The 26,460-nt window shown below is 43.9% G+C and overlaps 1 protein-coding gene across 1 annotated transcript in view; it reads left to right on the forward strand.

Moving 5' to 3' along the window:
* Positions 1-26,460, forward strand: part of ADAMTS20 (ADAM metallopeptidase with thrombospondin type 1 motif 20) — a 1,292,194-nt gene that overhangs the window by 777,002 nt on the left and 488,732 nt on the right. The window contains exons 19-21 of the mRNA XM_069228834.1: positions 290-456; positions 576-705; positions 15,435-15,561. Coding sequence (XP_069084935.1) covers positions 290-456; positions 576-705; positions 15,435-15,561 — 424 coding nt within the window. The remainder of the gene's footprint in view (positions 1-289; positions 457-575; positions 706-15,434; positions 15,562-26,460) is intronic.

The following is a 26,460-nucleotide window of genomic DNA, read 5'->3' on the forward strand; positions in this document are numbered from 1 at the left end:
AACTATGGCAAAGCTAAACATTTCTTCGCCATGTCAAAATGTAGTAACCTGGACAGGAGGATCTTTTAATTAGGCAAATTGAGTCTATATGCATGGTGCTTTAACAAAGGCCATATAAATATGTGGACAGAACTTGCCTCCTTCCTCTAAGTAACATGCCGTTGTGTAGATCTAATAGGAATGGGGACTAGGTTAAAATTGTTGTTTTTGCTAAACAAACCAGTATGTACTGTCTAGATCATAATAATAAACTCTGCACCTAATGGCAGCATTTTTTTTCAACTTTCAGCCTTATCTGACAGTAAAGGGAATTTCGTTCTGAATGGAAATTTTTTTGTTAGCAAGTCTAAGAGAGAAATTAATGTGGAAGGAGCCACTTTAGAATATAGCGGATCGGACAACATTGTGGAACGAATCAACTGCACTGATCGGCTAGAAGAAGAAATTATGTTGCAGGTACAATTTGTTTATAATGTATTGAGCAAAGTTTGGTCTGGTTAATTGCCATCTGAATTCTCAGAGGTTTGCTAAGCTTGTTGCAAAACCTAACATGTTTCTTATTTGTTCTTTTGAAGGTATTATGTGTAGGAAATCTACACAACCCTGATGTACGCTATTCTTTTAATATCCCTGTGCAAGAAAGAAGTGACCAGTTTCAGTGGGATACATATGGACCATGGCAGCAATGCAGTAAAATGTGCCAAGGTAAATTTTCATTATTTAATCGTTAGCTGTAGATATAAAGAATACTAATATAATAATTCAAGGAATGGATAGCACTGTGTTGTATATATGAAAAAGACCTGCTTACATAAAATGGATCAGCGATAAATTTAATACTATGAAAGGGTGCTTTGCATATAACATTTGATATATAATGAAATAAATAGTTTTTTGTGAAACTGTTCTAATGTAAAGGATATGCTTCTAAAACTGCAATATAAAGAAGCTTTTGCAATGCAGTGGGTCTCGCGTTTGCTCGAGATAGAGCTATTAGTGTTGTAAACTCCTAACCAGACTTTTCTTGCTACATAAACTGAAAATAAAAAGTAAAACAGTTTCACATAAGCAAGCCGACGGCCTCCATGATCGCTAAACATAAACACAAAATAAAACAGAAATTTGCTTGCAGTGATACGTATTGGCAAAAGTGCAATTATACATGTTACCGGCAAAAGTGCAATTATCCATGTAACTGTCAAAAGTGCAATTATCAATGTAACAGGGTTGATGTCATGTAAAGTGCTCGACTATTGCTTGGCGAGATCGCGCTGTCTACGAAATAAAGAGAAAAAGTAGTCCAGAAGCCATATGGAAAACATGGAGCCTCGTATGTTTTCAGTAGTTGGCCAGTGCGCTTGAGGAGGGCTAAACACCGGAAAAGGCATATGCATGCCTTTCAGTAATGAAATAAAGCGAATTTTAAAAGGCAAGCCCATGAACCAACCAAACTTATGGGTGTGTTTACAAGCCTATAGAGAGATTACAACAGGGACAGAGCGCTTTGCTCGCTCGACCCTAAAAATAAGTAAACTTTATCATTAGAGGTACAAGGTGCACATTTGTACAAGGTTGTTTATAAATTTAGACTAAGCCCCTGATCACAAGTGAGGTGATAGGGAGTGAGATATTTACAGGACCCAATAAATAACCCCCCATTTCAAGTTCAGACTCAGAAATGGCACACCACATATTGCATCTTGTGACTACAGCAGAGTGAATTGTATGTGATAATTAACAGATGTAGTAAAGGCCAAAGGCCACATAACAAGAAATCCTAATCCCTGCAAAGACAGTGCTTTGAGCAAGGATCATAATTGTACACCAATGTTGTAAACAGCTGTTAGTACTATAATTTCAGTCTGCTAAAATCGTATAGCATATTATGGCATCATCTAAGGTTGAAATATTAAACCCAAAAGAGAAGAGGAGTGATGTTTAATTAATAAAAATAACAATTGTACACCCTGTTTTCCTCAAACAATGACGTTTCAGAAGTTGCACAGGGTAGGAAATGCTTTCTTTTTGTTTGTGCCCCTAGATTATTTTGTGTTTTTTTCTGTACTCAACCTATTTCTCCCTTTATGTTCATATCATACAACAATAGTCAAAATGCCTTCTACATTAGCGTAGGTTTAAGAAGAGCTTGGAAGATTTCATAATTTGGAAGGATTCCACCATCCCCCACATTAGTGCTACTTTTGTTTAGAAAGCATGTTTACTGGCATTTATAATGTAATTACAATTTTCAGTGTTTCATAACATCCAAATTAATCATCAGTTCAGGTTCCACATTGTTAGACATTAATATGTTTCTTGTCATCCCCATAATAAAGACATGTACAAATGTTTCCAAGTTAGGCTTATCATTCTATCTACCTTACATTAGCAAACCTTTGTAATCTTTTAGCTCCCTCATAGTTCCTCAATAACCCATCAATTCTCTCCAAATGTAATATGTTTTTGCAGGCATCCATGTGATTTTTATATTTAAATATCTAGCATCCTGCAGTGATGTATATCGTAAGTCCATCCCTCCAGGACAAGTGGGTCTCTGTTATATGATGTCTAGGCAATTGCTTAATTTGCGATTATCCAGCACTGATTTGTGTCTCTTGGTATCTAGGCCAAAAGGGTATGTTCAAGAAGATCAATTTGGAATCTTTGTCTAGTTTTCCCTCCTTGACCTCCCTCACTGCCCTCTGTCCCTCCTAAAAGGGTCTAATCTTGGGACATCACCATGTAGTGTGTGATGTAGCAGTCAGGCAAGTTGATATTCCTGAACCACTATACTCTGTATCATGTGTCATATACCTGTGTATGTATTTGAATTGAATCATTCAAAATTATGCAGCTATAGCTGCTTCTCTTGGTGCTATTCTGGCTGTTTGATACTTCTCATCAGTGATTGTCCCCACACCCTCCTCTAATGTGCATCTTATTGTGTCAAATGAATCTTGAGTGTAAATCATCAACAATCATTAAAGAGCAGATATCTTCTCACTGCCCTCATCTCCCATCAGCAGTGTTGCTTCCAGTAGGTTAAAGTCAGGAGCTTCTGTAAGGTCTTGAATATGCAGGTGCAGGGTGTATCTCAGCTGCAGGTATTGGAAAAATTGGTGTGTATGTACATTCTAAATATCTTGGGGGTCAGTAATGGACATATGGTTGCGACACTCATGATATTCCCCAATTGGGTAATTCTGATGGTATCACAGCCACTGAAAACTCACAGGGCACTAACTTGGTTTAACATACTTCTCATCCATAACTGGGGTATGTTTGTGAGCTTATTGTGCCATCCAGCACTCCAGCACTCCTCAGGGTTCCCTGCCATATTTTAACTACCATTTATGTTGCTGAGGAAATACAGAGTGGTCTTACCTCACTGAGAGTGAGTATTGTCCGCCATCTACTCACCTGCCACAAAGAATGTTATTAGATGCGCTAATGTGTAACAAGCTATATCTTCCGCTGTCCCAACTCCTCAATCATACTGAGACTTACAACACCTGCCCATGCCCCGCTTGCTCATAGAAAAGTGTGAAAAATTGAGTTGAGGCACGTGAAGAAACGTGCAGAATGCCATACTGATAATTGGTACACGTTTGGTATTGATAACTTCATCTGGTGGGTTACTACTGGTGGAAGAGGTCTTTCATCTATTAACTTTTTCAATAATTTCTTTTTTATCCATTGACATAGTTTTCAAATGTGATGCAGTATTTGCTCTTAACTGTAATTTATTGATTAATGTACAAATTGTACATTTATAAATAATAAACTTTTACTCTGAAATAAATATTGTAAAAAAAGATGATAACTTTTCTATATGTTACCCATGCATGAACACAAGCCACGCAGCTACCTAAAAATCGAATACAACACATAAGCTGCAGCAAGGTCTTTCACCACTCACATATGGAACAAAGCCTGGCATATTAGAAAAGCAGACATGGCACTCTGTAAGACACCTACAGGTTAAAATATAAAGTGAGCCCATTTTTTATTTAATGTAGTAAATTTGGCAATAGTTAAGTCAGCTGCCATGATGCGTTGTAAAACTAGGGTACAACCTCATTGTGTTCAACTGTAAAACAGGTCAAGTACTTACAATCTCATGTTTAAAAGGGGTACGATGGGGTATAATACTGCTTTATCAGTGTAGCAGCAGCAGTTGATACAAATCTGTGCAGTTTAAGAACCTATAGTTTCTAACTCTAACATAGATAAAGGCAATTTCTAACTAATTAACGAAAACAAAAACTAATCAGTTAACATAGATTTTTGTTTTATATTTTGAAATAATAGTCTATTTAAGGTAGCTGTTTTTGCCCTGAGGAGTTTTGGCTAGTAACTATTTAATATCCTGCTGCAACCCCCTGCAGTCACTAGGAATTATCATATCACACCTGTCCTTGCTCAGAGAAGGTATGAATGAGTTTTAGGTCTGCTGGAACAAAAGCTTTCTCAATTACATCCCACTTTCTGTTTATTTATCAATATGGTAGTGCCTGATCAAGGCTCAACTCTGACAAATGCAAGGTCACATCTCAGTGCCTTCTGCATCAGCAATTCTGGGTCAAGAATAGAACAATGATTAAAGGACAGTGGTAATTCTATCAATGGTGCAGCAGGTGCAATGTTACCAGGACTCAGAAGACAAAGAGGCCTATTCCACCTCAATGATAGCTGTTTTATACTACCAAACCAGGTGACAACGGGCACATTTTTTTGCTTGCATTAAAAGGTCCTGCTTTCTGTTTTTGCTATTAGGAGCTCAAAGTGAATCATCCCAGTGGATAATTTTGAAAGATCTTGGTTTCACAGATATCTGTCAATATAGCACTATCCTTGTATTCTGAATCCAATGGGAGTGATACAGTCTTCTGCCCCTCACCACAATCACTACTGACCACACCCAATATTAAATGTGAGATATATCGACTCAGGGAAAGGGAATGGTACAAGACAGAAAACAGAGACACTGGATATCGCTCTCTGCCTTATATTGTCCTGGGCATTTTGTGACATTATTCCTTTCTCATTATCTATCTGAATTTGGTTTTCATAGCAAGGCACTAGCCCGACTAAAATATTTTATAATGGGGCATTTTCAGGCAGTTCATTGGTGCTCTCTCTGCTCCTATTTCAAGCCTATTATGTGTGAAGCATCCCAAGCAGTTTATTGAGCCCCTAACCTCTTAGTGTTTATGTGGAGGATTGGGTTGTTGATTGACTGGGGTGTGATCCCTGGTCAAGCAACAGCCACAATCCCTTGCAGGGTGAACCACAAAAAGTCACTAAATTAACCTGTGCTTAACCCTGGGTAGCTTGGCACAAAAATCAGTCATGCTTACCGTAAGGGCAATGTCTTAAGTATTTATGCAGTTCCCAAACCGTAATAAAGTGAAAACACAGCACAAGAAAAATCTCAAACCATTTTAGAAACAGTAGAGTAAATTTCCATAAATCATTTGACACTGAACCAACAAAAATCCATTCAATAGAACCAGAGTTATGAATTTGTAAAGTTAAGGTTAAAATAGCGGATGCAAGATAAAAGCACAAAATGTGGACATCTGGTCACCTTTAGCACCACAACCAAGGGTCCAGGAGTGTATGGAGATATCTTGAGGGTTTATGACTCACTAGGACTGGGTTCAGGTGTGAGTTCAAGATGGAGGGAGGCTCTTATGTCCCTGTGACTCTGAACAGGAGGCCAGCAAACTAGCACTTGGAGTCCCTTCTGGAAGTTCTTTGTGCAGGTGAAGTTGCAGGGCTCAACAGCAGGGCTGGCCTCTGAGGGTTAAAGGCAGGCTGCAGGCAACAATGCAGTCCTTCAAGGTACGCAGCAGTCTGACAGAGTGCACACCAGGTCACAGCTGCAGGCAGTCCTCTGACAGCCCTTACTCAGGTCCAGTAGTGAACTGAAGTGTGGGTCTGAAAGTCCTACTTTTATAACCTGTTGCCCTCCTCCTAGAAGGTGGGAGAAGTGTCTGGAGTTCTTTGAAGTTTTTTGAATTTCCTGACTCCCCTGCCGTGACTCCTAGTTGGCTGCAGTGACAATACAGGGTTGTTTGGCATATTGTGATGCGACGGGGCACAGCCTATTCTGGTGAAAGTGGGGCTGTTCTCAGCACTACCTCCCCATCAAGCCAGTTAGTGGTTCCTTGAGCCGCAGCTAATACTACTATTGTGTGTTTGCCTGGGAGGAAATCACAAAGGCTAATTGTCAGCTACACCCAATTATGTTACCCAAGACAAGATGCAGACACAGAGGGCTAAGGGCTGGAAAAGGCCAACTTTTTAAAAATGGCATTTTCAAAATTATAATAAAAAATCAGACCATACCATTAAGGAGGGCTTTTCATTACAGTTGCATAGGTACCACACTTGAGGAATCTACCTCCTCTCAATTAGAAATTGCAGCTGATTAACTGTAATAAGGTATCCAATGGGAGAGGTAGGCCTCACAGTAGTAAAAAACAAATGTGGGAGTTTTTCACTGCCAGGACATGTAAAACTTAAAGTAACATCTCCTACCTTTCAATTACACAGCACCCCACCCTATGGGCCGCCTTAGGGATGAATTATATAATAAAAGGGGAGTTTAAGGCTTGGCAAGGGTTTTAAATGCAAATTCGGCATGGCAGGTGACACTTCATGCAAGTTGCAGTGGCACGCCTTGGACATGTTTAAGGTACTACTTAAGTGGGTGTTACAATACATGCTCCAGGTCCACTTGTAGCATTTAATTTACAGGCCCTGGGTATATGGTATACCACTCTGCAAGGGACTTGCAAGTAAACTAAATTTGCTAATCAGGTATGCCAATCATACCATATTTTAGGGAGACAGCACAAGCACCTTAGCACTGGTGAGCAGTGGTAAAGTGCTCAGAGTCTTAAGGACAACAAAAACAAATTAAGCAAAAAAAGAAGTGGAAGATAAAGGCAAAATGTTTCGGGGTGCGCCTGCAGAGAGGTCCATTTTCATCAGCTCTTTGCCCATTTTTCCCATTTGCTGCCCGATATGGTTTATGCAGCTGACACCCATAGAGTTAGCAGACTTCGTGACAACCTTGGAGTAGTGCAATTAAATTCCATGCCTGTCTCTCTAACATTTCCATATTTAATTCTGTCAATCCCTACTATATAAAAATGAGAAGATGATTATTATATTCCCCCTTCCATCTGTGCCTTTCTGTGGTATTCTTCTGAGATTGGCCCTCCTCTTATTACTTGCATCTGTGTCAAGCATGTGGTTTTCAATTTGACTGTACACTTTTATTGGACACTCAGATTACTAGACACTGAGCTATTTTTTTAACATAATTGTACATCGGAAAGTTAACACTCTCTTCCTCCTCTGTATTTTGGTATCTTGTTTTCCTAGCCCTTCTCTGTTACACACAGTGTGTGTATACAATGCCTAATGTTTTGAAACATTTTAATGATTCCTATATAAGGTATATTGACTGTACTCTTTAGTTGAAGATTTCCCCCCATGGTATGAGAATATAATGAATCTGGACAGATATGATTTGGAAACTGCCATTTTCTAGGCAGAAAGTTTAATGATGCAGGAGATGTTCATTCTGGGATTGATTTGCATGGACAAGAAAAGGAAGAAGGAAACATAGTCACAGAATCATCTTGGAGTGCATAACATAGTACTGCTGTAGAACTCTTTTATGTAGTTTTACACACCTTTGTGAATTGACAGCAAAACATCTAAAATGGGAATAAAATGGGATTGTCAGGCACTAATCATACCAATTACATTTTTAGAAAGCACTGTGTCCTTATTGCATTGCAATTATTGATTACATAAGTTAGTGTTGACATTTACAGTCTTTCTTATTGCAGGAACAGGGGCTTTTTGTATCATTGTTGCTTAGGAACAAAACATATTATTAATGTTATTAGATAAAAAATTAAAGTAATGTGCAAATGTTGAATACAGAAGAAAAGACTAGATAGGTGACAGACCACATCAGTTCTACTTCTCTTATATTGATGATGTTACCCAACAACATGTTGCCAGTACTTGTGGTTTAATACAACAGCATGAGATGCCTATAAAGGATTTTGTCTACATATTGGCTACTCGTAAGTCATGTGGTTTTTAGTGAGGTTGCCCAATGATCAGTGTTTAGTTTGTGAAAGAAAGAGTGCCAGTGCCTGATGCTCTGCTAAAAAAATGTCTGCTGGTGCAATTTAATGTTGGCACACCAAATACAAAGGCTTATAATCTTTATTACACCAGAAGACACTCCATACCCCTCTTTCTCACACTTGCAGGTTCCTTCTTTCTGTTTGTAATGGTTTTGCTGTCTTTTAATTCCATTGTAGTTCAAGGCCAAACTGGCAGAATGGTGGTGGCCGGTTTTGTTACTGAGGGTCAGTTTATTGCTAAACTATGGGGCACTGTGTTTTGGAAATTGTTATGTGTATCTGAAAGAGACTTCTAGTTGCAAATTCCTTACCTCAGAATTTCCCTCAGACATCAGTCTTGATCCTGAGATTTTTCTTGAACAGTACCCATCCGTGACATTAGGTGGCATTGGTCGGCTCCATGTCTGTTGTCTGGATTGTGCATGCTGGGTATGATGTTGCGGGACCTAGATAGGCACCACCCCGGTGCGCTGAGGTCAGCTTTTTTCTTTCTGCACCAGCCAAATGCAGATCCGAAGAGCTACCCCTAGTCATTTTTGGATTAATCTTTCTCAACATTTTGTCGAAGATTTGTGAGTGTTTTCACTCCTGGTGCATCGAGATGTCATCATGAAAGATCAGGATCAAGCCTTGTGGATCCTGTCATCAGACGATGTCCATGACAGATTCGCACCTCATGTGCCAGAAGTGTTTGGAATGCAACCATGACCCAAAGTCGTGCTCAGAGTGTCGTGCCATGAATTTGAAAGCGTTGAGGGAGCGGTACCTAAAGCTACTTGCTGGCCAGTGCTACGCTCAATTCAGTTCTGATCTCGTCTAGAGGAAGGCACAGAGAACGATCGTGGAGTCCCCATTCATCGTCGTCCCAGTCCAAGTCCTCTGGAAGATCGAGTAAGTTGAAACACAAGAAGGAGTTGAGGAAGAACAAATGTTCTTCGACTTCATCCCCTTCGTCAGCCGACACGACAAGGGAAAAGGAGCATTATCGTTCCAAGCCTCCATGATCAGAGCCTGTGTCTGGGTTTGCTGTGCCCTTTCCCGAGTTTCTGGGAGCTTGGGCGACCTGTGCTCAACTTCGTGAGTTGTATGAGGCCACGTGCCTCATATCTAAGCAGTCTGACTCGGCCAAAGCACCTTTGGACCCTATGGGGTCAACAGGGGCACTCTCAGGTTGCACTCCAGCTTTGGCCTTGGGTCCAGAGGGCACCCATGGATCTGTTCCAGGGTTTGAACCAGCATCGGTCCTACCACCTCAACTTTCCTCAATGACGGTTCCGATGATGATGCCCCTGACGAAACTCATGCCGATGGTCAGCATCAACCCCAACCTCATTGTTGACTCCAACAGGGGCCTTGCTCCCTTGGGTTGGGCCATGGTAAGGATTGAGAGGGGTTCCTGGACCCTTTGTAATACCAGCTTGAAGATCCCATGGATTGGCAAACAGGCCTGGGTGAGGATAGGGATCTGGCCATTTCCTCTGACTCTGGCATGCTTTCTCCCCCTACCGTGACTACTGAGTAGGATACATCCTACTCCATGGCCACAAGGAGAGTGGCCAAAATCCTGGGCCTCGAGCTGCCTTCAATGGCAGTCAGGGCTAACCTCCTGACAGAGGTGCTTCTGCTTGGGGCTTCTTCTTCTGAACCCTTTTTGCCCTTTAATTTAGTCCTCACTGATGTCCTGATGAGGACTTGGTCCAAATGCAGCACAGGGACTCCTGTTAATAGGACAATCACCCGCCGCCGTGGACCAGCTCCAAATGATCCACTGGTCCTGATGCAACACACGACTCCTGAGAGCTTGGTTATCCAATACTCCACGTCCCCAGGCGCATTCCCTTCGTCACCCCTGGATAGGGAATCCAAGAGGCTGGATCAGCTTGGAAGATGTTTTCTTCCTCCAGCCTGGCATTGTGGTTTGTGAACACTGCATGCCTTTGGGCTGTTACATTCATACCTTATGGGACACAGTTGCACAAGTGCTGCCACAGGTCCCAGAGAAGGCCCAGGCCATCCTCCCAAGCTGTTGCTGATCAGAGAGACACAGCTAACTTAACAATACGATGTGGGGGGATACGACTGGCTCACTAGGCAGATCTGTTGCATCGATGGTGGCCTAAGACGCACGCTTGGTTCAGGACGTCTGACTTTTTGGGAGATGCCCAATCCACTCTTATGGACATGCCTTTTGATGGCATCCGTCTCTTCAGAGACAAAGCAGACTCAGTTCTAAAGTGCTTTAAGGATTCCGGGGCTAAGGCCAGGCCCTTGGGCCTTGATGCTACCCCTCACATCCCTCAGTCTGCTTTTCACCACTTTCGTGGTTACGGAAGTGGCATCCCTCCACATCTGTTTCCCGCCATTACCGTGCTGCGCATGCTGCCCAGCCTCTGCATGGCCTAGGACGTGGGATCCAATGTCCTTGTGGATTGGGGAGCCAGCGGTATAGCCAATCCATCATCCCATGCAGCCTCCAAACCTTCCTACTCTGACGCTTCCCCACCAGGGACCAGCAGGAGGCAGGATTCACCATCACCTGCCCCGCTGGCAGTCCATCATGTCAGACAGGTGGGTTTTGCAAATAGTCTGAAGGGGCGACTCCGCCCCCTTCGAGACTACTCCTCCATCCTTGCGACCCTCCTACGATTTAATGACAGAGGAGAACTTGTCATGGCTCTCTAGGCCAAGGGAGCTATAGAGAGGGTCCCTGTGCCAGAAATAGGTTGTGGATGTTTTTCCCACTACTTTCTGGTGCCCAAAAAGGACAAGGGCCACCACCCTATCCTAGACCTCCAGAATGAGAAGTTCAAAATGCTCATGTCCTATTTGCCCTGATCCCAGGAAACTGGATGGTAGCATTGGACTTGCAGGACACCTATTTCCATATTCGTGTCCTGCCTGCCTACAGACATTACTTGCAGTTTATCTTAGGCCCCATGCATTTTCAGTTTACCATTCTCCTCTTTGGCCTTACCAGACCCCCTCAGGTGTTCACCAAAGTGATGGTGGGGGCTGTAGCTCATCTGTGCAGGTCAGGAGTTTCAGTCTTCCCCTACCTCGACGACTGGCTGTTGAAGGCAGGCTCATCCCAGGCTGTTGTATCCGACCTTTAGACTACAGTGGACTTCCTGTATTCGCTGGGATTCACTATATATGTGCCGAAGTCACACTTGACTCTCTCTCAGGCACTCCCCTTCATCAGAGCTGTTCTGGACATGGTGTACTTTCGGGCTTATCCTCACAGGGAGCAAGTCTGGGATATTCAGGCTATGATACCTTTCAACCTCTAATCTGAATTCCAGTGAGAATAACTCTGAGGCTGCTGGGCCTCATGGCCTCCCAAATCCTTCTAGCAACAAATGTCACATAGTGGGCTCTGCAGGGGACCTGAAGTTCCAGGGGGCACAGCATCAGGGTTACCGCTCCAAAAGAGAGAACTGCACAAGATCTGCAGTGGTGGCTTTTGAACTGTGATTAGGTCAGAGTCAGATCCCTCTCCCTTCCCCTTCCAGATTTGACAGTAATGACAGATGCGTCACTCCTTGGATTGGGGGGCCATATGTGAGAGGCAGAGACCAGCGGCGTCTAGTCTCCGGCGGAGTCTGGGCTCCACATCAATCTTTTGGAGCTAAGGACAATCAGACTGGCATTGAAAGCATTTCTTCCCCCTCTCCAAGGGAAAATAGTGCTGGTGTTCATGGACAACACCACCACCATCTGGTATTGCAACAAGCAGAGTGGGGGTGGTTTGTGGACTCTTTGTTAGGAGGATCTACGCCTCTGGACATGGCTGGAACATCAGGGCATTTCCCTGATGGCTCAACACCTGGCAGGCTCTTTTGAATGTCATATCGGGCAAACTCAGCCATCAATGCCTGGTTGATCACGAATGGGATCTCCATAAGGAGGTGACGCAAGGTCTCTTTCAGCATTATGGAGAGTCTTGGTTAGATCAGTTCACCTCTGCAGAGAACGCCCAATGTCAGCATACCACTTCTGCCCAGAGTTCTCAATAAGATCAAGAATGACCAGACACAAGTAATCCTTGTGGTTTCAGACTTGCCGCAAAGTGTATGGTATCCTGATCTATTAAGCATTATCCATCGATCCACCACTCAGACTGCCCCTTTGGGAGGATCTTCTGTTGCAGCAGCAGGGAAAGATTCTCCACCCGAACCTGTCCAGTCTCCACCTTCTTGCAGGGAGATTAAGTGGTGCAGTGGAAGTTGACAGATTTTGACCTTCCTCCGGAAGCTTGTGATGTTATCTTGGCAGCCAGACACCCCTCCACCAAAATGTCATACACCTGTCGATGGTATAAATTTGTGACACAGTGTACAGACAAGTCTGTCGACCCCCTCTCTGCCCCTCTTTCTGAGGTCCTTTTGTTTATACTTTATTTGGCCCAACACAGCTCTGCTTTGGGAACCCTCAAAGGTTATTTGTTTGGTAACTCTGCGTTTCTGAGATTACCTCACCAACCCTCTTTGTTTAAATCTCCTATTGTTAGTAGATTCCTTAAGGGTCTTACCCATGTGTTTTCTCCATCACCATTCATAATGCCCCAATGGTATTTGAATGTTTCTTACTTTCTTAATGTGCGCTCCTTTCGAGACACTTCATAACTGTTCTCTCAGGCTTCTGTCGTTAAAAACAGCATTGCAACTAAGCCACCCTGCCTTTCCATCTATCCTGACAAAGTGGTGCTTCGTCTCTGGTCATGCCCTTTCATGTAGCCAATCTATCACCTTGCCTACTTTTTATGCACCCCCTCATCCTTTTAAGGAAGAGGAGAGACTACAGCACCTGGACCCAAAAAAAGCATTGGCGTTCTACCTTGATCATACCAAAGAGTTCCGGGTGGATGATCAACTCTTTGTCGGGCATGTGGGTGTGATGAAAGGTCGGGCAGTGCAGAAGAGAACTATCTCTAAATGGGTTGTTCTCTGCATTAAACTGTGCTACACATTGGCTGAAAGTAACCCCTTGAGGGTTTGTGCGCTCATTCTACCAGAGTGACAGCTGCAACTACTGCATTAACACGTGGAGTTCCAGTCCTGTCATCTGTCAGTCAACAACGTAGACCTCTCTGCACAAGTTTACCAAACACTACTGCCTGGACAGTCAGGTCTGTAGGGGTGAGTACTTTTTCCGTTCAGTCCTGCAGGACTTCATAGTGTGATCTTGGTTCACAGACCCTCCTCCAGGGATGGTATTGCTTTGGTATCTATTCTAAGGTAAGTAATCTGCAACTAGAAGTCTCTATCAGATGAACAAGTTACCTTCCTTTGGTAAGGCCGTATCTGGTCGAGACATATTCTAGTTGCAGATTCCTTACCCACCCCCCATCCTCTCAGCTCTGCAAACTGATTTCTAGGGAAAGGGAATTCCATTTCAGGGCCCTAGTTCTGACCCACCAGTGGTCAGTGTTCTTCATGGCTCCTGGTTTCTGGCGTGGAAAGTAGTGCAAAGAAACTGACGTCAGCATGCTGGGTGGTGCCTATATAGGTCCAGCAACTTCATATCTGACGTGCCACTGCACCGATGATGGACTCAGAGCTGACCGATGCCACCTAATGGCGCGAAGGGGTAGTGCTCAAGAAAAATCTCCAGACTGATGCCTGGGGGAAATTCGAAGGTAAGGAATTTGCAACTAGAATATGTTTCTACCAGATACAGTGTTACCTGAGGAAAGTTACTTGTTCTTTAAAGCACCAGCTGCAGAGTTCCTTTTATATCCAGCAGTTTTTAATGCAACAGTAAAAATGTCAAGATTATGATTAATGTTCCTGCTAGAAAGTTTTGTCTATTGGCGCTGTGACTCATCTAAAGTAGTGCAGAGGATTAACATGCCTGCTGCAAAGAATGTATACCATGTTGATCAGATAATTTGTATTTTATTTGGATAGCTGAGTGGGTTACTGTTTTTGTCAAAGAGATGTTTTTGTTACTTGCAGTTCATAAGTTACAATCGTAATATAGCATAGTGAGCTATGAACAGCCATTTAATAGCTGCATTAAAAATACATGATACAGGTTGGAAACTTATGCTTATTCCAGGTCTTTCACTTTCATAATATTGCTAAAAAAAGGGTTTGTTTGCATAGAAATAAATCATTATTAGTGAACTCAACCCTATTCATTGTGTTACGTTTTGAATCCTGAGTGTGTAATTCTCCAGACCAAGCACTCTTGAAAAATGCCTACCAGCATGGATGACATTTGAACCCTACACCTTGTAGTCATCTTTGTCATATGTAACATCTTCTATACCCTGATCTTCACACATATGGTTTATTGTCTCTGTATTTCTGTGTGATGTAAAGTTCTCCAACACCCTACACTGGTATGATAGGCGCTATAAAGCAAACAAAGTACATGTGAGAGTAGGGCTATGGAGAAACAAGGGGCACTATTGGAGAGTGATTGTGAAAGAATCTATGAAGGACAACATCATTGAGTGGGAGCGCTCAAAAATATTGTTGCACCGGACAGCACAGCCATAAAGTCGGCCCTGCTGTGCAACTTATTGGGGTGAAGGATGCTAAAACCCCTCAAAATGGCCATTCATTTTGTTCTCAGCTTCTTGGCTGTGCTTATCAGTGAATGTGTGCAGTTATGGTATATTTAAATAAATTCAGGCTTCCTGTTTAACATCTTACTTTTTTGGTTCCCCATAAGAATGTCTGTGGTTATGACTGTGTATCCTGTTGCACTGTAAGGTTATCATTTACGGTGCCTTAAAAGCTGATAAAGTTGAATATATACTAAGAAAATGTGTTGCACAATGAAAGTTTTTTTGCATTTTGTCCCAAATTTTGTTGGGGGAATCCCTCTCAAAACTCTGTTGTAGTGGTCAGGCATTCTAGCTGCGATTGCTGTATGGGGGCTGGTGTGACTAAATTTGCCAGGGCTGCTTTGGGGTCCCAGTCAGACCCTTCTGTCATTCTGATCTGAGTATTTTCCATTCTCCTGCACTTGGTAAATATATGGTATATAAAAATAAATGCTGGCCCCCAAAACTACGTGCTGATAGCAACCATGGGTCAAATTAGCTACTTCTTGCACAACTTGTAATCACTATGCAGGTGTAAGCTCCTATTTGAGCAGATAATCTAGCATTTTATATGGAATATTATTTTGTGGCTTGCCACGGGTTTTCTTCTGAAGATGTTAATTTGTTAAAAAAGTGAAGATTTGTTAAAGGTTTATTAAAACTGTCATTGAAGAAACAATATTTAATGATTGACCCAGGGGAACGCAAGAGAAGAAATTCCTGCATACGCAAGGGTGATCGCTTAGTCGTTTCAGACCAAAGATGTGAACAGTTACCTCAACCAGCTGCAGAAACAGAGCACTGCAACACAGACTGTGAGCTAAGGTAAACATTGTTTGATATTTGATTTGACTGAATTATATTGTCCTAAAAGTATTATATTAACATAATCTTGTGTATACATGTGAAAACGTAAAAATGATGTTTAAAGGAGACGATTTTTCTTGTGTTCTGTCTCTGCTCAGACAGTTTTAGTTATACGCATTTAAGCAACACAAACGACCCACATATTCTTATTCAGTCATTCTTTGTAATGCCAGCCCGTAGTAAAAAGAACAAACAGAGAAATCTGTTGAAGCTTTTATGACTTTTTTGCTTAGTTGTTAACAACTCATTCGATACTAGAATAATTTTTCACCCTATATGTTATTTTCTTACTACTGAACTATTCTACTCATTCTATTCATCAGTTTTGTGAAGCGCTTTGCTAGCCGACATCAAGCTTCCCTTCCCTGTTAGTCTGGTTGGAGCAAGGAAATGAAAAGATTGAAATAATTTAAATGAATTAGGGAATAGCAAGCCGTCAGCTTCGTTCTGAAACTCATAAAATTGTCATCCACTCTTAAGCTAATAGGGAAGGAGTTCCAAAGCTTAGGTGCAAGTATTGTAAAAGACTGACCTCCACTCCTCGCTCACTTGATTCTAGAGACAACAAGAGACTCAAGATTATTTGACCAGAGGTCCCAATTGGTATGATAAGGGATGGCCAGTTGACGAAGAACATGTAGACCTCTGCTGTACTTTGCCTATGTATGATGCATAATGCCTCACATTGAACTCTGCAGCTTATGGGCAGCCCATAAGAGTTTTGAGCGCTGCACCTGCTGACTGTGTTTTCAGGAAGCCTAACACTCCTCAGGCGGCAGATTTTTAAATGATTGGAAGTTTTTTTTTTATCACTGACATAGCACTAGCCAGTTAAAGTGAGTTGCCATAATCAAGGAGAGAAAGAATCAGTCCTTGAATCACATTTGTTCATGACTCCATCGGGAGCCATTTCAGAATCTTTCCCAGGAGGCAGAAGCAACTGCCAGCTACCTTCTTTACCTGAGTGGTCATGGTTAGCTGTTTGTCCAGGATCATCCCTAGGCTCTTTCAGGGGTGTGAAACATTCATAAATCTGCTTGTCCTGTTAAAAAAGTCCACTTGTCCCTTTGGTGTAATTTAGTGCTGTGACAAATTATGGCACAATCTCATTATATAAGAGCTCTGATAATAGGCTCTCTGATTAGTCCAGGGCTCATACTATTGAAGGGTGTGAATACTAGCAATTACCTTATTTTGGCACCTTTCAGCCTGATCTACATACAGGGTCTGGGGTAAGCAATAGTTCCAGGGCTGGAATGAGCATTTGAGTCTGTGCAAACGTACTAACTTGCATGTTTTAGGGGTTTTGACCAGATGTTCTCTAATCTTTTCCTATGCTTAGAAAGGTTGGAAATGTACTCCTGAGAAGGGCAGAAGTAAAACACCTTACAGGCTTGGGAAAAATTGGTTGGAGGCAAAGTGAAGTTGTAAACATTCAAGAGAGTTTAGCATCAGCAAATCTACACATGCATATTTGCTTGTGCTTGTTGGAAAGTGGAATATTGGTGAGAGCAGGTAAGTACCTACACTTAGCAATAGGCCACTAACCTCCGCTTAGGTCCAGTTAGGTCTCAATAAATTAAACCCAGTTCAACCCTTGGTAGCTTGGCAACGAGCGACAAGGCTTAACTTAAAATTACAAAACAGTAAATAAGTAAGACACAAAACACAATCAAAATACAACTCCAATTTATAACAATAGAGTGTATTTATATCTTTACAATGACACCAAAATGATAAAAATCATATAAGGGGAACGGGAGATAAGAATTTTTAAAGAATTAGGGCCTCATTATGAGTTTGGCAGAGGGGATTACTCCATCACCAATGTGATGGATATCCTGTACGCCGTATTACAAGTTCCATAGGATATAGTGACGGACGGGATATATGTCACATTTGTGACGGAGTAATCCCCTCCACCAAACTTGTAATGAGGCCCTATATGTTTTCTAGTGCATAAAAACTAAAAGCAGCAATCTGGTCATCTGGTCACACTTTGACCGGGGCAAAGTCAAAGTTTAAGGCCGATCGCGATGGAGCAGTGGGAGGCCTCAGTCAAAAGTTTACCTTAGGACTTAGTCATTTTCTTGAATATTTTCTTCAGCGGGACGAAGTCACCAATCCGATCCGACCTCCCTGGAGCTCTCTTCGGATATGTGTTGTGGGAGGCCTCGGAGAAGATTTCTACATGCAGATTTAAATTATTTTTCGGGTTGAAAATCTTCTGTAGGGCCAAAGCTGAATCTTGATCTGACGTCCCTGGAGCCCTCCTCAGATATGCTGCGTGGGAAGTCCCGGTCAACACATTTTTCATGTATGTGTTGGTACTGGTTTCAGTGGAGTTTTTTTTAAAGATTCTAGACAGATGATTTTCGTCTGCATTTAAGAATTGTTTGCATGAGTTAACCAGTAGCAAGATTTTTCTGCTATAACATTTAAATTGATTGTAAATGAGTTCCATGTGGATATGTATTTTGTGATAGTAGAAAAGTAAGGCCCCCTCATTAACCTGAAAGCTGAGCTTCTCTAGAAATGAAGCAAGCCAACTTAAGGCCTTCCCAGTAATATCTACTTATTCCTACCGATGAAGTGGGATAGAATAGAAAACCCTATCAAAAGCAACATCCAGTTCCATGAGATCAGTGCCACTGAGCTACATTTTGTGTAGCCTGCAGTTACTTATAAAATAGTTGAAGCAAAGATATTGTTTTTACTCTTACTTCAAAACGTAGTTCTGTTTTTGTATCATGTAATCTTACGTAATATCAATACCACCTAACAGGTTAGCTTTTTAATGTCTCAAATTTTTATGCAACAAATATTAGTGGCACTGGTGGTTTTAAATTCTAGGTATTCTTCATTAAATTAACTTTTCAGGAGCCCATGTTGAATGATACCAATTAAATCTAAGTATACACCACACTTATATGAGTACTGTTGTTTTTTTTGTTTGATTCTGTTTATTGGCTTTGTCAAAGTGATAACAAAACCTTCTGTCAACAAGGCATATTTCAGTTACAGAGACAGTGTAACTCATTGGAAGCAGAGTGTCATTATGGGATGCAGCAAAAAAAACAGATGATGGACAGAATGCAGAACAAATAAAAAATTCACCCCAGTCAAAGATCTGGGTTTAATCCATTGATGTTTCACTCACAGTGCCACCCCAGTTTGGACACTGCCATATCCAAACCAGTCTTGACCCTTCTCCCTATGAAAACAGTCTTACCTGAACTGCCAGGCCATGTCCTCCCTGGACAGGAAACAAGCATTGTGGGACTGCTTTCAAGTTATCACCTCATCACCCAAGCTAGCTTGAATCCAGTGACACAGTGAGCACAGGACCCACATCTGTACATACCGTTCCCACTTTGGGCGACAAAAGCAAAAAAATAATAATAATAATGATGGACGGAATGCAGAACAAATCATTCACCCCCCAGTCCCAGATTTAGGTTTAATCCATAGTTTTTCTGCTTGGAATGCCTCCCCAGTTTGTACCCAGTCATATGCAAATCAGTCTTGACCCTGCTCTCCATGGGAACAGTCCAGCCTGAACTGCCAGACCAGGTGCTCTCTGGACCAGAAGCAAGCATCCTTGGCTGATGAGGGCATCACCCCTCATCAGCCAAGCTAGCTTGAATCCAGTGGCACAGTGAGCATGGGAGCCCATGTCTGGGCATACCCTTCCCATTTAGGGCGCAAAAAAGCCAGATGATACACAGAATACAGAACAAGTAAAACATTGACCCCTATTCAAAGATCTGTGTTCAATCCATCGTTTTTATCCTCACGTTGCCACACCAGTTTTAACCCAGCCATATGCTGATCAGTCGTGACCTTGCTCCCCAAGGGAACAGTACAGCCCGATCTTGCAGGACAAGTCCTCCCTGGACTGGAAACAAGCATACTGGGATCAGTTTCAGTGCATCACCCCTCATCAACCAGGCTAACTTGAAATGAGTGGCACAGTGAGTGCAGTACACATGTCTGGCCATATCCTTACAACTTAGGACAACAAAAGCAAAAAAAATTGCTGCCAAAATAAAATTGTTCCTTTATGCAGATGACATTTTACTTCTGCTGCTTACCAACCAAGAAACATTGCTTACCCAAATACTGGATGTCATAACTTTCTTCAGCCAATTTATTTCTGGCTATAAAATCACTTGGAGCAAAATGAGGCCCCAACCTTCTCTGTAAAAGCAAATCACACTGCAAATGGTCTAAGACCACCATTACATTCTGGTGCCCATACTGGAAATAACTTGGTATTAGCCACTGGTAAAACTATGGAAGAACTGCTTGCAAAAAACCATGCTTGTTGTTGCAAATTGGCCTCATGTATGACTCTTGGTACGAAGACAAATAAAAGTAGTCAAAATGGTGACAGTGCCCCATTTTACTTAGTTGTTTGTAATGATCTCAAACGGCTTTCCAAAATACCTGCTTTCCAAACAGAATGATTACAGACTGTAGGGGTAATTACAAGTTTGGCTGTCTCAGGACAGCCATGCTGATGGTGGCGTTCGAACCGCCAATGACCCAGTGGTGAAGACCGCCATATTATCACCATGGTGGTGTTCCCAACAGAACACAACCAAACTACTGCCAGTACCGCCAATGCGGTCATTCCGCCCTGGCTGGTGGTGGGCACCTTGGGACCGGCGGGGAACATGTCTCCACTGGACACATTAAGAGGCTGCACACTGCCAAGGTTTCTTCCGCGGTCGCACCACCACCAAAACCCTGGTGGAAACCAACAGAATAAAAGGAGACACTCACCTTCAGGAAGCCATACCCGTTCGGAGCTGCCATGGAACCTGAACTCGAAGACCTCCCACTGCTCCTGCTTCCACAACGTCTCCGGAAACCACTGACGGCGGTGAAGAAACAACCGTAAATACACCCACCTAGCACACACTGATTGAAAGGCATTAGTACACACGCACACACAACATACACACCCAGGACGGCCTGCGACAACCACACACACGTAACCACAAACCCATATGAACACACATACCTTCATACACGCACACACCCAAACTACACACACCACGGCCAAAACACATGCCCCATACACACCAGCCTGCACAAACACATCACCGCCACTGTCCAACACATCCATACACAACACCACCAAGTCACACAATTACATCACAACTGCAACTACACAAATGCTTTGCCAAGCAATTACCCTGCATACCAACACATGACAACACATACTGACCACAACACATAACAGCACCACACAACCAATCAACACTAACACACTGCAATGGAATGTTCAATAAGACACACCACACCCACACCACAAACAATGCATATGACAGAGCCATCACCCCACACACAGGGGAGGAGAAGAGAGATGCTGTGGTGATGCTGTGGTGTCTGCAGGTATGGTATATGTGCTGCATGTGGGTGTGTCTGTGGTTGTGGTTGGTGTGAATGTGGTGACTGGGGTGAATGTCTGTGGGTTTGATGTTGTGCTGACTGTGGGTAAGATAGGGCTGATGGCTGGATCCGTGAACAATGGTGTGGTGGCTGCAGGTTAGTCTGGTGTAGTGTCTGTGAAGGAGAGGGTAGCGGGGGAGTCTGTGCAGGGAGTGGATGTTGTTGTGTCTGCAGGTGAATTTTGCTTGTGTGCATGCCAGTGGTGGGTCTTGTGGTGCTTGTGTTTATCTGAGCTACCCTTGTCTGTTGAGGTGTATGCTTGTGTGTACGTGTGCTTTGGATGGGTATGGGGAGAGATGTTTGGGATTGGCTAGAGGCAGTTTGGGAGGGGACGGAAGACAAAGGGACACGGGGAGCCGTCAGAGTGGAGGCCACAGCCTGAATGGATATCTGTAGGCCAGCCATGGCACTGTGAATGCCCTCAAGGAACACATTGCTCTGTTGGACTTGAGCTGCCTGGATGGCATTCACAATGGTCAACTGGCCCACAGAGATGGACCTCAGGAGGTCAATAGTCTCCTCACTGAGGGCAGCAGGGCTGACTGGGGAAGGGTCAGAGGTGCCTATGGTGAAGGAGTCCCACCCTCCTGGGTGAACAGGCACGGACACCTGGGTGAGGAGCAACTGGGAGGACAGTGGTAGTAAGGGGGTGTTGTGCTAAGATGGTGCTGGGGTAGTCCAGGATGGGCCTGCCACCGCCAGGGAGTGTCCACCAGAGGAGAATCCCGAAGAAGAGGTGGTAGATCAGGTCTCCCTGTGGCACTCCCCTCGCCCTTCATCCCACTGGGTCCCTCGCTCTCACTGGTGCCAGCTTCCTGGGTCTCGTGGGCTGCTGCTTCCACACTCGCCTCTGTCCCTTCTCCTTTGCCAGACAATGCTGATGCACACAAAGAGAGAGAGAAGGAGGGAGGAGGAGAGAGACAGATGGGGGGAAAAGGGTCAACATATACCTCCCATAGACACGGCAAAACATGTTCATTTGTGACAATACATACATATCATAGATAGGCCATGGCAATTACCATTACACTTCATCTATACCATGTCTTTTCATGTCACTTCTACCCACACACCTGTATGCCATCCCTCACACCTACATCAATACCTAAGAAGGACAGAACTACTAGAGTCAACCCCATGATGCCACCCAAAGCCCTTTTAGTTGTCACATCAGTAGTATGCCTGGATACACATCTTAGATCTCCATACCCCTTTCACCCATAGGATGTGCAGCTGGCTGACCACAACACATCTGGCCTCTACAGTAACAACACCTGAAAAGTCCAGGTCCTCTGTGACATGTCAATCACAGTGACAACAACTCCACTCACAGACCACACTGCACCTACCTGTCATATTACATGGCTGGCCACTCAGTGCAGTGATGCCACAATGGAGAACAACTCTGAGTTAGCCAACACATATCAGGCTCCCAAACAGTTCTCATCTGATGTGGAACAAGTGAATCTGTGGTATAGCCATGTGATCAGTCAGACCCTATCACAGAGCCAGTGCAGCTGGTATCCAACACATATAACACTACTCAGCACACTACCAACAGTGGGCCATGTACCACATATTACACATCCATACATATCGACTGAGTGCAGTATCACTACAGAAATACCACTGGAACACACATGTAACATCATGGACTAGTTCCAATGCCACAACATATGCAGGTATACCAGTTGAACTACACACCATGACACCTCCAGCCTCACACACAACATTCCATATATGGTAATACCTGTCACAGAGGCCAGACAACACACATCTCAGATGGCTAAGTTTAGCATTCATTAGGCATACATGGACAAACACCACTGGCTGTACACCATTTACACATCCCACTACCACATAAGGCAGCCTGAGGAGACTGAATCCAAATTGTGAATCACATCAACACAACATGTGGTATGCAAACCCAAACCACTAATTATCTGCCACTACCTGTTGCCCAAGTCAAGCTGTAATAGTCACAGGCCACCAGATGTACCCCCAAATTTCCATCTTGACATGATGTAGGCAGTTGCTCAGCATTGTAGCATAGGAATTTCTAGGTCTTTGTTATACATGCCATGTACACGCCATGGTGACAATATAGGGCTCACCCAGGGCACTTACTACCTTTAGTACATTCCATTGATTTGTGGGCCACACCCCCCAAGTATAGCTCCTAGGAATGCATGATCTGTGCAATCAGGCCACATGTATTCTATATATTGCAGTATCCCAGTTTGGCTACCTACATATACCCTACAGTCAGCAGATCACTCATATATGCCTAGTCAACTATCAAGCTTATACTCCTGTCCCATGAGGGCCATTTCTGTGGTGGAACTGTATTGGCAGCCCCAAAACCTGTCAATACCAGAAACAGTACATGATGTACAAAGTCCCAATGATAAAAGAGTCACACAGTAGCATTTATAGGTTGGTAACACAGGTGGGAGTCGCGTGGCACATCTGAGCCACTAATGCAGATGGATGGAGCTGGTCATACACAATGCTTAGGGTGATCCAAACACTCACATCCATTGCATGGCCAGGATGGAGTCAGACATGTGCGTATGTCATCAGTGCATATTCACATTACAGACATTGAGAGGAATGGAAATGTGACGTGTACATCCACTGACAGTACAGCATGGCAACACATCTACTAAAGCTACTCTGCCAGGTTGCCAAATACCCATTGCCAATTGACGATGAACATGTAGCGAAAATGACAATGTCAAATTGCCTGCAGTGAGGCACCCAATCCCATTTAAGATCAGCCAAGTTTCAAGCTACAGACAGTACTCACCCGCTTGTGGCTGCTGTGCTGCCCTCAAATGCCTATCCACCTCAGGGTAGGCCACTGCATAAATGCATTCCATTAGGGGGGTCCGATGGGCACCCCTCCCTTGTTGGGAGGATATCCTCAGCTGGGCCTCCGCAGTCTGTTTGGCCCAGCGTCTCATGTTCTCCCACCGTTTGTGACAATGGGTGGTCTGCCAGGCACGGAACCCCATGGTCCGCTCTTGCTTGGCAATGGGACGCCAAATCCTGTTTTTGTGATGGGCGTTAACCTGCATGGGTGACACAGACAGAAGGAGAAAGTCATGTAGACTGGCACTATACCAACAGCAGTGGGCTATACACAAACTCACCAAATGCCCACATATACCCATTGTCACAGTTTGCATGCCTTAATTCCATGCACCCTGCATGCATGTACTCCCAGACTACCACACTTATGCCATTCACCCTCACACACACCCCTATCACACATGACTGTGGCAATTGGCTCACCTGCTTATCTGGTGCCCTATACAGCTGTCCAAACAGGGGTAGGACCCCTTCAACCAGCTTCTCCAGCTCTTCTTGGGTGAAAGCTGGGGCCCTGTCACCTGCAGGACGTGGCATGATGGCTCCCAGAGACAGGACACAGCAGCTTATGTCGTGGAGGTCTTGCTTGCAAGAGTGTCAGGAGCCAAGTGAGCAAGACTGCAGGAAATGGCAGTCACAGCCGCTCCGTACAGGATCATCACTGCTGGGGGAGATCGCCCACTGGCCCCAGTCCCTGATAGGCAGCAGTGTTAACCAATGAGACATTGCACAGCGGTTGCGACTACCTCCCGCCATGACGACATATGCCAGCGGACTTCCAACTGTCCTGTGCAACAGGACAGTCGGCTGCCATTTAATGCACAAATCATGCCTTGCTGCACCAATATAAGTGCGAAATGCAAGTTTTTTTTACCAGAATGCAGAACAGGCCTATGTTATGCCATCATGGTTAGGGTGATACATGTGACATGCATGACACAGTGGCGTCATATGGCCGGTTGTCACATGACGTCCATGTTCAGATGCTCGGAACCTCATAGGCGGTGTAACCATATAGGTATATAGCATGACTACATACATGCTCAGTGCAGGACAGCTCAGTGTACCAGAAATGGAGCATTACACAGGTAATGTGTGTCACAAACTATTGATCAGGGCCAGCAATGTGCAGCAAGAATGGTGCCCGTGCCACACAGCATGCCTGGTATAGTGTGTGTCAACAGTGCAAGGCATGTCTACAGTGTTAGGTGTGTGCGATGAGGACATGTTCAACTGACATGTGTGGAGTGCTTCTGACATTGCACATTATCTCCTCTCTATCCTAGATGGCCTTTCAGGATTGAAACGGGCATCAGTGTACCGTGTGCTAGTCAACCTTGCAACCCTGGAGCAGAGGCATATCATGCAGACCTATTGTGTGAATCTTCAGACCATCACGGATCCTTGTACCCAGCTGGAACCAGAACTCTTGCCTGTCATAAGTAATCCTTATGCCATGCCTCCCACAGTCCAAATCCTGTCGGTGCTACATTTTCTAGGCACAGGTTCCTTTCAGAATACAGTAGGCTTGGCAGCAGGAATGTCACAGTCCATGTTCTTTCTTGTTTTGAAGGATGTACTGTGTGCTTTCTTTAAACACCTGGAAAGCTACATCAGGTTTGCCAAATGTGAGGATTTGGCCTATGTGATGGCAGACGTCTATGATATGGGACACATCCCTCATGTGATAGGGGCCATAGATGGCACCCATATAGCTTTGGTCCCTCCCAGTGCCAATGAACAGGTGTATATTAACAGGAAAAACTACAACTCCATCAATGTTCAGGTGGTGTGTGTGGCAGACCAGTATATCTCCAAGTGACAGCCGAGATTCCAGGTTCTGTGCATGACTCCTTCATTCTGAGGAACAGCAATGTCCCACACATGATGGCACGTCTACAGAGAGAGAGGGCTTGGCTCATTGGTATGCATGCATTTGGATGTGTGTTTCTGTTTTGGCACCTGTCATCATAATCTTCCCTGTGTCTATACCTGTATTGTAAGGTCCCACCCCTGTGCACAAAGGTGACTCTGCTTATCCTAATCTTCCCTGGCTGTTGACAACAGTGAGGTACCCTGCCACTGAAGGGGAACTACGTTTCAATGAGGCCCACGGCAGGACGAGGCATGTAATTGAAAGGACATTTGGCCTACTGAAAGCAAGATTCAGGTGCCTGGACCTCTCTGGAGGTGCCCTCCTCTACACTTCCCAAAAGGCATGCCAGTTGATAGTTCCCTGCTGCATGCTCCACAGTCTGTCCCTGAGACATCAGGTACCATTACTAGCTGATTAGGAGGAGGCAGCTGGACCAGTGGCTGGTGATGTAGACATGGAAAGTGATATGGAGGCAGATGAGGAAGGTGCAGTTGACTTTAGGACAGAGCTCATCATTCAGTACTTCCAGTCACATACAGGTATGGTGTGTGTGTACACTTTCAAGTGTTGTATTTCCACATTGTTTGGTGTCAATGGTCCTCCTGATTAGACTTATCAGTGGTGGTGTAATGTGTTCCTATCCCTGT

Source organism: Pleurodeles waltl, chromosome 4_1 (assembly GCF_031143425.1).
Source record: "Pleurodeles waltl isolate 20211129_DDA chromosome 4_1, aPleWal1.hap1.20221129, whole genome shotgun sequence".
NCBI classification, from domain to species: Eukaryota; Metazoa; Chordata; class Amphibia; order Caudata; family Salamandridae; genus Pleurodeles; species Pleurodeles waltl.